At 44.7% G+C, this 12413-nt stretch overlaps 1 protein-coding gene across 1 annotated transcript in view; it reads right to left on the bottom strand.

Annotated features, from left to right (window-relative positions):
- LOC108802294 overlaps positions 1 to 12413 on the bottom strand; it is a 71377-nt gene that overhangs the window by 56336 nt on the left and 2628 nt on the right. Inside the window, 6 exon segments of the mRNA XM_018574161.1 lie at positions 300 to 448; positions 847 to 963; positions 1158 to 1199; positions 4112 to 4318; positions 4416 to 4731; positions 10069 to 11760. Coding sequence (XP_018429663.1) covers positions 300 to 448; positions 847 to 963; positions 1158 to 1199; positions 4112 to 4318; positions 4416 to 4731; positions 10069 to 11760 — 2523 coding nt within the window.

The raw sequence follows: 12413 nt of genomic DNA, 5'->3' as shown, positions 1-12413 counted from the left end.
CACAGCAACGCACTGGACTCTGGGCACAGCAACGCACTGGACATAGCAACTGGACACAGCAACGCACTTGACACTGGGCATAGCAATACACTGGACACAGCAACGCACTGGACACTGGGCATAGCAACGCACTGGACTGGGCATAGCAATGCACTGGACACTGGGCATAGCAACGCACCCACCTGAGGCCCCACAGAACCCACCATAGATCCTGTACAGCCCACAGAGACTCTCTATGGTGGGCTCTGCAGGGTCTCAGGTGGGCTGGTCGGGGGGGACCTTTCCTTGCAGCTCCTTACCTGCCACAGTGGGCTTCTCACAGCACCGGACCGTCAGCGACCTCTTCCTCCACTGGAACAGCGATACTGGGCCCCAGCCTCGGGGTCCTCCACCTCCTCCCGTCAGTGCCCCCCGCTCGGCGGTAGTTCCATCACCCCGTTGTCTGCCACTGCAGGATGGAGCGAGTCCCAGAAGGGCAATGTGGAGTGCAGCCTCAGCGGGAGAGCACGGGAGTTCCCTCTCTCATGCCTCCGCTCTGTGTGCCGGCTCTCTCTCTCCCCTCCTAATCTCGCTGCTGGGCTGGAGATGGAGCCATGTCTCAGTGAAGTGCCGGCGGGGGAAGCGCTCTGATCCCGCAGTCAGATGTGCATTTCCCCGTACCACCCGCCCTCGGCGCGCCATCCCTGCTGACCCCTTTTGTACACTAGGCAAGTTAGGCGGCTGCGAGGCCCCCGTAAGCAGCCGCCTAACTTGCCTAATTAAAGAGCCGCCTCTGTTCCTGCTCTGCCCATTTGAGGGCAGGTCTTCTACCTATTTTCTCTGAGCCCGGAAGCCAAGGACCCTCACCTTGAGGGCGCATTATCACGCCAGCATGGACTCACAGAAGCAAAGAACAGCAGCACATATTTCAGCACATGCCCTTTGGAGAGCACAAGGACGAAGAGTATCCATGATGTCAGATGACTGGACCCAAGACCCATGGAAGAAAATGATTATATATTTATAAAAAATAATAAAAAAGTGGAGGGTGGTGCAAGGGGAAGCTGAAATGGAAAGGGTGGAAAGGGTGGAATGGGTGGGAGGCTACATTTCAGATGTAAACAATAAACCAACAGAATACGCAGAAGAATGTGTTCTATACACCGAGTCCCACCTACCTGATCATGGTGAGCATTGGTGTGATCTTCCTGTGTGGAATCCTGGGAATACAGAGGACGGGGACATCTCTCTGCTGGGTTCCTCTTACTGGATCCATCTGTAGGAAACACACACACTGACTGAATACATTGTTTCTATGTGTGTATCAGATGATGGGGGATCTAGGTGGACCCTCTGTACCGCTCTCTCCTCTTACCCGGTGATGTGAGGGGCGGCTCATTCTCCATCATGACGTCCTTGTAGAGATCCTTGTTTTCCTCCATGAAGAAATACAAAGTGACACCTTATAGGAACCTGACACACGCAATGATACAGTCACTATTCTGTAATCCTGTTTGAAGGGAGAAGATAACAAGGATTAGGTGTTCAAGAGTCACGTGTTTGAAAAAAGACTTTCATTAGACAAATCCCAAATCGCTCAGAATATGAGTCCTTGTGGGACAGTTCTGCAATTTTGGACACGATCCCACAGTATTCATGCACCACATGATCCAGGACCTTGGGAAGAAAGTTATTGGGTCCAAGAGCGCTCTCGGCATTCTGCACTTATGCCGGCTCTGTCAGGTGAAATGATTTGCCCAACAGTGACGGCATAGTACCATTCATTCAGATGACCACTGGACACCAAAGCTGAAGTTTAATATTTCTCTCATAGACAACAATGGGGCTTATTATTGCACCCGCTGACCAACAATGGTAGGAGCTACAAGTACTCATGAAAATGCCCTGTATCGGCCCTGATACCGATACTAGTATTGGTATCTGGATATCTCTACTACAAACCATCGAATGTGAATGTACAGTTGGATAAATGGCTCTATATTTAGGATGTATCCGGTCTATAAATGGCGGCTCTGGATGGACAGTTGGATAAATGGCTCTATATTTAGGATGTATCCGGTCTATAAATGGCGGCTCTGGATGGACAGTTGGATAAATGGCTCTATATTTAGGATGTATCCGGTCTATAAATGGTGGCTCTGGATGGACAGTTGGATAAATGGCTCTATATTTAGGATGTATCTGGTCTATAAATGGCGGCTCTGGATGGACAGTTGGATAAGTGGTTCTATATTTAGGATGTATCTGGTCTATATATGGCGGCTCTGGATGGACAGTTGGATAAATGGCTCTATATTTCCATGTATGTATGCTATAAATCATAACATACCTCATAGTGAACTTTGAGGAAGATGATGGGTATGAAGGAGAAGATTACCGGGTGTAAATATAAAATAATATCTTTTTACCTCCTCTGCAGACAGTTTAGGCAATGTCTCCTCTTTGCTTCTTCCTAAATCACTTCCAACCTCACTCTTACATTACTTCTTGTTTATCACCCTACATAATTTCCTGTCTGTACCTTAAATCACTTCCTGTCTGTACCTTACATCACTTCCAGTCCCTTACATGACTTCCTGTCTGTAACTCACATCACTTCCTGTAGGTGTCTTCCACGTGAGATCACCACCGTGTGTTGAATATAAATACTGCAGTCTAAGTTATGTTTCACTATTGTTCTCGCTTGTAATACCCCCCTTGACCTCCGGGTGTATTCTAGGATCTCAACTGCAGAGTAAAGGTGCCCATACACCTTACGATTTTCGGACGAAACATTTAGTCCGATGATCGAATAGTCGTACGATTTTCGTACGATTTTCGTACAACAGCCCCATGCTGCCCCGATGATCGCAAGATTAATTTAGCTGTAATTAACGAGAAGCACCTGGACGTAATGCGGTAATTGATTTGTCGTATTTCCGTTCGCGCATGCGCAGTGTAGATCGTACGACTTTTGACGGACAGAAATGCCAGCAACCTTATGACAATCGTACGATCGAGCAAAGTTTTCAAACATGCTTGACCGTCAAAAGTCGAACAGTAATGTCGGTCGGACACTGCAATGCACACATACGATTATCGGACGAAAAGTCGATCGCATACGATTATCGTCCGATAATCGTAAGGTGTATGGGCACCTTAAGTCTGTTATGTTAATTTGTTTGGGGATCAGTCTTGCAGCTCGGTCTCTAATGCCCTGTATTTCTAGAGGCTAAGAGGGAGCTGCATCACATCATACCCCGTAGTGTGGTAGGGGCAGCTTCAGCTAGCCCGCAATTGTGCAGGAATACCTGCGTACAAGTACAGTAATTTAGTCTAGTACAATACCTGTATAGTGTAGGGATATTGTACTAAGAGTTGCTCAGAGACTTTATATTACTAAGGTAGCAATCAGACAATACAAAGCCGCACTTAGTGGTAATGCTGGGTGATAACTGCGAACAGTAGGAGTAGTTGAAGCATGCAATGTTATACGAAACGGTATCTAGCAGATTGCTTCTTAGGGGTTAATGGTGAGCACACAGTGGTATCCCATTTAACATAGCTCTCTTTTAGAGGAAGGTCTCAGCTGGGACTTAGCCCATATACTTGTGGTTCTGATGTCCCAGAGATGGTGAGCCCAGCAGGAGTATTTCCTTTTTAGGTAGGGTCCAGATTGAGGTCAGGAGAGGACAACTGACTAGATCAGCGTCCTGCTACAAACAACAGAAGGACGCCGATCTATTAGCGAGCAGCAGCTTTATGCCGACTGCTCAAACGAGTTGGGGCGGAGTCCCGGGCTGCGCCTGCGCAGTCCGCAGTAGCAGTCCGGAGGTGAGCGGAGGCGGATCTCCGAGGTGCTCCGATACCCTGACGCGAGCGCACTCGGCCCTGAGTAGAGGGAATCCCCCTACGCGCTTGCGCAGTACGTCTACGGGATGCCGAAGAGCTCCCTATCCCGGAACGAACGTCACATCGCTGCCTTGTAGTCTATTTCTCATTGAACTCCAATTAAAATTAAAATCAGTTTTTAAACGGTGAATAAAGATCCATATCGTCCCCGGTGGTGGGGCTCCCAGTGGGGAGATTGATGGAGAAGCTCTCACTCTATGCTGATGATGCGATACTTTACCTGGGGGATGTAGGGCCTTCCCTGACAGCGGCTTTAAGCATAATAGACACCTTTGGTTCCTTCTCAGGGCTCCGGGTGAACTGGGGGAAATCCTTGCTGTTCCCGCTGGGCTCGTCCCCCCTTCGGCTTGACCCGGGCTTGCCCCTCACGCAGGTTTCTGAATTTCGATACCTGGGTGTGGTGGTGAACTCGGATCGTGCTCGATTCCTAGAAGATAATTTATATCCCATACTTAGACACCTGAAGGCAAAATGTATGGCATGGAAAACTCTCCCCCTGACACCGGTGGGTAGAATCAACTTACTGAAAATGAAGTTTCTTTACTGTTTCCGTAATACCCCGGTCCAGATTCCCATCTCCTTTTTTCACACACTGGAAGGAATTATTTCCAATTTTGTCTGGGCCGGGAAAACCCCTCGGGTGTCTAGGGGAGTCCTCCGACTCCCTTTGTCCGAGGGGGGACTGGGACTGCCATGCTTCAAGACCTACTATTGGGCGTCGGTTCTGGTGACAGTCTGGTGGTGGTTTATAGGGGATCAGGATAACCCGGCGGTAACTCTGGAGGCTGTTTTGATGGGTTCTTATGCGGGGCTGAGAAACTTGGCTAGAGATAGGCCGTGCTGCAAACACAAGAGACCAATGATCCACACCGATTTAGTTAGGTTGTGTCTGTCTAGTTATATGTAGGGTTTTTTTTTTTTTATTTATTTACTTTTCCCATTATTGTATTGTCTTGTACTAATTGCTGTTATCCTGTATTGAGATGGTGTTATTTCATTTTTCTCTGTATTGTTTGTGCCATGTTTTATGTATTAAAACCAATAAATACATACCTGTTAAAAAAAAAAAAGATCCACATCGTGGGGTGTGTTAGGTTTTTGGTTTGAGCCTATTGTAATGATATATAGTTGTCATCTAGATTGACCCTTCTCCGTTGGGTCTCCATTCAGGTACGTGATTCTAGGATTTTGGAGCAATTGTCCCATTTTCTGCAGTCATTGCCTCCAGCGGGGGGATTTTCGAGGTTAGCTGTTATCAAACGAGTACACATAGACATGCTGTGTGGTGTACCACTTACTAAACTCCCCATCCGTTGGCTTCTCTCTCTCTCTCCTACATTACCCAATGGGAAGGAGACTTCAGTTTACACCGGATGCTATAGACAGAATAATGTTCTTCACTCAGAAGACCTCTGTTAGCACAAAATACCAGGAATCGGGATTTAAGCTTCGGACTCGATAGCATAGGACACCTCAGGTGTTCCCGAATAAATACAAAAAAGGACAGAACGTTCTGAGGAAGGGGGCTGGCCCCCGGAAACGCGTCAACGCCGCCACACTACAGTGGCACACAGGCAGATTGCAGTCTCAACTGCTGTTTCTTCCAAAACATCCACACAAGCTGTTTTATGACCCTCCATTGTGAGTACCATTGCAATTTTATCTTTGTGTCTTTTAAAATAAAAAATAATCTGCACTAGGTTGGGCGCCCTTCTGTCCTTTTTTGTATTCCAGTTTTACAGTTTCTCCCGGCTGAAGTGGGGCAGCACCCCTAGTTGTTTTTACTTAATCATCAGGATCCGAGCACAGCGCTTTAACTTTACTATGTTCCCGAATAAATGTTGGCGTTGTGGCCAGGAAAAAGGGAATCTGCTACACATTGTGGACCTGCAAAGACCTCGGATATTTCTGGTCAGAAGTTATGTGCATTTTTCTGACATTTACTGATTTTCCAATTCCCAATGAACCGTTTTTTGTTTTGTTTTACTACATCACAAAATTCTATACCGAGACGTGTCTACAAAACAAAACAAATCGATACTACCACGTCTTGTTGATGCAACGAGAAGTTGCATACCTGAATGGTGGAGGCAGACATGTCCCCCTCCATGCTAATGTGAATTAACAAGGTCAATGAGACTGAACGAATGGGGGATACAGGTTTGTCCTCATGATAAATACACCAGTCTATACATTTTGGAGAATGATCGACCTCCGAGATATAGAAATGTGTGACTTCTTACATATTTTGATGAGATGAATCAGAATCAAGGTGCTGATGGTTGGCTTAAGTTTTCAAGATAAAGATTTATACACAGTATATTTGCCTACAAGGGAGGGAGGTGTCTGATGATCATGATGCCTCGTAACTTCTCGACAAAGTACGGTAGAACAATGAATATGGTATCACATGGAAGTGTATCAATTTATCTTCACTTTGAGACTAAAGATTATGGCCTGTCATTTATCTTTCAAAGTATTTTATTACATTTTTCAAAATACAGTAAAACAGTAGGATAGCACATGATGCAGAAACAGTATAGCACACAATTGCGTCTCACAGTCTTCCACATTAGCATAGTAGGGTAGTAAGAGGGGGGTCACTAAATACCCTACACACAATGCATAGTAATTCTGTGAAGCAGAACATATCCATCCGCATATTCTTGCCAAATTATCCCTCATCAACAAGAACTAAACCAAAACTGTCTGAGAGGAATATCAGGAATAAAGATCCACATGTGCCTGAAGAAAACATTTGGTATGACCTCCTCCCTATCTAGGTACGTAGAACACTTTCTGTCCCACATCAATGTACTGGGCAGCTCACGTGTGTGAGCCGAAAGAAAGAGGGAGCAGAAAAGAAGAACAGGGAAAAAGATACTAAGAAAAGCAGAAGAACAGCCAAAGAAAAGTAGGTCCATCCCAGACCAGATAGCCCAACATCTACTTGAACAATAAAAATAAAACCCAAAAAAGAGGTAACAGAAATATTGTACAATGGAAGTTACCAGGTTTCCAGCACCCCTGTATATAACATCCAGGGGATCCAGGTCAATTCAAAGTGTTTTTCAGTATCTTGGAGGATGCTCTGAAGTTTCTCATGGACCATAATCCACAAACTTTTTTGCCTGACCAAGTGGAATGGAATTGTTGGCAATTTCCAAGCCCTAGCTATGGTTATTTTAGCTGCCAACAGAAAGAAGGTATTTAATTTATCCAGAGCTTTAGACAGTCCTGGAATCTGGCAATTCAGCAACACATATTGGGGATCTCGTGGGACTCTCACCCCAGTAACCCTAAATAATAGAGCATAAAGCCGGTTCCAAAAAGGTCTCAATCTAGGGCATTCCCACCATATGTGATACATCGTGCCCGGGTGAGCACATCCCCGGAAACAATGAGGAGAAACCTCTGGGTATATTCTCGCTAGTCTGGCAGGAACCATATACCACCTAGATAAAACCTTATAATGAGCTTCTATTAGTGAAATATTGAGTAAACCAGATGACACGCAGGAACAACATTGATGCCAGACATCCAGTGGAATAACCATTTCCAGGTCCCGTTCCCAAGCTAACATATAGGGTAATTTACTTTCAGAGTCTACCAGGAAGGAATAGAGCAGCGAGAAGCCCCCCTCTGGCCCCCAGCTCCAAGACACCATTGTTCGTTAGTTGTTTTAAAGCGAGACGTCATGTTAGGTGTTTTCAGAGAACCTAAAAAATGTAGCAATTGTCTATAGTGAAAGTATTCAGAAGATGGCATATACAAAACCTCCCGACAGTAGACAGTAGGACAGTTGGTCAAAGTAAGTGGCTTACGACCTTTAAATAATTGTGCTATGCTGTATAGGCCTTTGTCTTGCCACCATGAGTTAGGATTATGGAAGATGGGAGCCAGAGGAGTATGAGGCGACACCAACCCACCTCCTCTTCGGAATGAGTCCCATACCATCAAGACAAGGCCTATGACCTAACTGTCTTTTATTGCAAGGTACATTTGTCTTGGTCAGATCTACGCATCATACAGTTACATCTGGTGGCCTGTGAAAGCGTCATGGCCTAACATTTCCAAGGAACAGTTGCGTGATATTTTCCCTCAGAAGCCAAGATGCCTCGAAACCGCGTAAACAACGCAGATAACTTCTGCTACATTTGTGGCGAGGTTCCATTTGCATCTCAAAAGTGCAGCATGACGGCAGTGGTAAAAAAGGCATGCCACCTATATTTTGGATGCAATATAGGGGATCAGGACAAGAGTTGGAGGAAACAGGGACACCGGCACTCCAATATTCTCACGCTTTTATTGGAGTGCCGGTGTCCATGTCTCCTGCTGTTATATGACTGTTGCCATCCGTTGAACACCGTAGCACCCATTTGATTTTTTTGGAGATTAGCGGTCAGGAGTGCGATAGTTTAATGGATCTAACCAGGACAAGAGTCGGGCCCCTCATTATAGTTGGATTACTTATCTGCGTCATTGGCTAAACAAGAAGAAGAAGAAGTCCACGCCTTTCGCAGTCCCAATGGTGTGGAGGGAACCCATCAATCATAGTAGCGACTGCTGTTTTTGCATGGTTCCTTCTATTGCAAAAGGATTGCATCTCAAGAAAGAAGAAGAGGACCGCGGTATATCCAAACAATGCATCTGCACTGCATCCTGTACCCCATGGTGAGGAGTTGCCTATTCCGGATCCACCAGAATCCTACTCTCTAGACTCAGATGATGATATCAGCGGAACCCAAACAGTAGCCCACAGTGTGCTACTCCTGAACCACATCTCATTTCACAGAGTGGCCTGGTCAGGGATTTGGAACTGCCTAAGAGTATGGCAGAGCTACTGGGCTCCAGATTACAACAGTGGAACTTCTTGCAGAGTGGTGTCAGGAAAAACCAATACATGAATGGAAAGTTATGTTATTGGTATCCATAAAAAGATACATTTATCATGATGGGTTTCATTTCCAAGGCTTCCTCCTTGTAGACCAGGAATATCTGAGATCGTGGTTTTAGTGGAAAGATTTCTCTACCACACCAGAATATCCTGACCTCATGAAAAGTGACTCCTTGGTAGGGCTTCGTGTTTTGAGATACAGATGGAGGGACGGCTCTGGTCTTGTCACATACCTGTCTGATCAGCTCCTGTTTGGGGTTTGAACCCAGGTCTCTGGCGCAGAATTGCACAGACCTAGCCATTCAGCCACTGGAAGGACTTTGTTTTTTGCTGCAGGTTCTGTGTACTGAGCAACTCTCCTTATGGACACTTTGGCTTGACCAGCCAACCGGTTGCAGAAGATCTGCAATTATCTCAGGCTTTAAATACCGGACACTTCCTGTGCTCTGAGCACGTTGATTTGGGTTAGTTCCCCCCGTGCGATGCCTGTGTGTTATATGCTGGACTTATACCGTGACTCTTGCCTGTTTCCTGATCATTCTTCTGCCTGCCGATTTTGTACCTTGCTGCCCGATTGTGTCAAGACCTCAGCCTGCCTCCTGACTACCCTCCTGGATCCCGACTTTGTACCTCGCTGCCAGACTGTTGCCGACCCTGCCTGCCTGACCACGTCTTCGCCTTATCCTCAGCCTAAGATCCACTTCAGACTCAGCCTAGTACAGGTGTGTTTCAGGTCTCCTCATTCCTCTTAATTTAACCTTTTATCTTCTGTCCTTTGTCTATCCCTTTGCTTTCACTCTGTTCTTGTCTTGCTATTCTTACTGGTTCTACGTCTTCATTTCCTTTATTGGAAGAGAATTCTCAGAAAATCATCTGCAGTCACTCTAAGTCGTGTTTGATATTTCCTTTATATATCTGAACATTTACAGAGGACAGAGGACTAGTATTTATCATTATGGCAAAACAAAAGAATGCAATTCAAAAATTGATGCACAAAATGATAAAGTGCACACTTTAATGGTATAAACATATGACATTATGACAATGTTATAAAATGATTACCATCGAGGTAAGGAGAATCCTTCTTCCTGATGACCACCCTTTTTCTTTTATATCCTACAGTTGTTCTATGGACTATCTTACAATTGTTCTATGCACTGAACAGTTCCACCTGTGAAAAGCCATCGTACATTTGTCATAAGAACCAGCTGGCGCTGTCTATTTAGACTTCTTTTCCCGCAGTCAGTGAGGACGCTCTGCAGTATGTTTCTCTGTGGAACATTTGCTGTTGTCTGAACATGAATAAGGACGCTCACCTGTGTGAATTTTATGGTGGTTAACAAGGGTTCCTTTCCTAGTGAATGATTTCCCGCACTCTGAGCATGAATAAGGACGCTCACCTGTGTGAATTCTCTGGTGTATAACAAGGTCTCCTTTCTTAATGAATGATTTCACACACTCCGAACATGAATAAGGGCGCTCACCTGTGTGAATTCTCTGATGTTTAACAAGGGATCCTTTATGAATGAATGATTTCCCGCACTCTGAACATGAATAAGGACGCTCACCAGTGTGAATTCCCTGGTGTTTAACAAGGTCTCCTTTCTGAGTATAAGATTTCCCGCACTCTGAACATGAATAAGGACACTCACCTGTGTGAATTATCTGGTGTTTAACAAGGGCTCCTTTTTCAGTGAATGATTTCCCGCACTCTAAACATGAATGAGGACGCTCACCAGTGTGAATTTTCTGGTGTATAACAAGTGCTCTTTTATAAGTGAAAGATTTCCCGCACTCTGAACATGAATAAGGACGCTCACCCGTGTGAATTCTCTGGTGTTTAACAAGGGCTCCTTTATAAGTGAAAGATTTCCCGCACTCTGAACATGAATAAGGACGCTCACCCGTGTGAATTCTCTGGTGTTTAACAAGGGCTCCTATATGAATAAATGATTTCTGGCACTCTGAACATGAATATGGACGCTCACCTGTGTGAATTCTCTGGTGTTTAACAAGGGCTCCTTTATAAGTGAAAGATTTCCCGCACTCTGAACATGAATATGGACACTCACCAGTGTGAATTCTCTGGTGTTTAACAAGGGCTCCTTTATAAGTGAAAGATTTCCCGCACTCTGAACATGAATAAGGACGCTCACCTGTGTGAATTCTCTGGTGTATAACAAGGGCTCTTTTACGAATAAATGATTTCCCGCACTCTGAACATGAATAAGGACGCTCACCAGTGTGAATTCTCTGGTGTATAACAAGGACTCCTTTATGAATAAATAATTTTCCGCACTCTGAACATGAATATGGACACTCACCAGTGTGAATGATCTGGTGTTTAACAAGGGCTCCTTTATAAGTGAAAGATTTCCCGCACTCTGAACATGAATAAGGACGCTCACCTGTGTGAATTCTCTGGTGTATAACAAGGGCTCTTTTACGAATAAATGATTTCCCGCACTCTGAACATGAATAAGGACGTTCACCCGTGTGAATTCTCTGGTGTATAACAAGATCTCCTTTATGAATGAAAGATTTCCCACATTCTGAACATGAATAAGGACGCTCACCTGTGTGTATTCTCTGGTGTATAACAAGTTCTCCTTTATGAATGAATGATTTCCCACATTCTGAACATGAATAAGGACGCTCACCTGTGTGTATTCTCTGGTGTATAACAAGTTCTCCTTTATAAATGAAAGATTTCTCGCACTCTGAACATGAATAATGACGTTCATCAGTGTGAATTCTCTGGTGTTTAACAAGGTCTTCTTTATGAATGAATGATTTCCCGCACTCTGAACATGAATAAGGACGCTCACCCGTGTGAATTCTCTGGTGTTTTACAAGGGTTCCTTTCTCAGTGAATGATTTCCCGCACTCTGAACATGAATAAAGATGCTCACCCGTGTGACTTCTCTGGTGTATAACAAGGGTTCCTTTCCGAGTGAAAGATTTCCCACATTCTGAACATGAATAAGGACGCTCACCTGTGTGAATTCTCTGGTGTATAACAAGGGATCCTTTGCAAATTAAACTTTTTCCACACTCTGAACATGAATAGCTTCGCTCATCCATGTTAATACTTTTGTTTTCAATTAAAGGTTTTCCACACACTGCATGTGAGAAAAGATTTTCACCTCTGTGATCTCCTTTATGGGGTGAGGAAGGTTCCTTGGGATTAGATGGATCTCTTGCAGTGTGAGATCTTAGATGGTTATTTCCAGTCATAGTATGTGAATGATCAGAAGATTCACCCTGATCAGAGGGATCCACTGATGTCTCTGAACATGAAGGTCTGTGATGTACATTTTGTGTGTTTGGATTCACTCCTGGAGAATCCTGTGTGATGACATTATTTTCTGAGTGCCAATCGGCAGATAATATAAGATGTCTCTCCGAGGTATTCCTGACATCACATCCATCTGCTGGAGAGAAATTATTACACACGTCAGTAATCAGAGTCATGTATGTTAGTCTAGAAGTCATCACAGAGCTCTGGCCTGATATTGGGTAAAACGTAAAACGACATGTAAAAATAAATGAGTTAACCCTTTCGCTGCCAAGCCCTCCGGAACATTTTTCAAATCAGCTGGCCAAGCCATTTTTGAATTTTCTG

The sequence above is a fragment of the Nanorana parkeri genome, unplaced genomic scaffold (assembly GCF_000935625.1).
Source record: "Nanorana parkeri isolate BGI_ZX_2015 unplaced genomic scaffold, ASM93562v1 scaffold2782, whole genome shotgun sequence".
Taxonomy (NCBI): Eukaryota; Metazoa; Chordata; class Amphibia; order Anura; family Dicroglossidae; genus Nanorana; species Nanorana parkeri.
The sequence above is the reverse complement of the archived record's forward strand: the minus strand, read 5'-3'. Positions and strand labels throughout refer to the sequence as shown.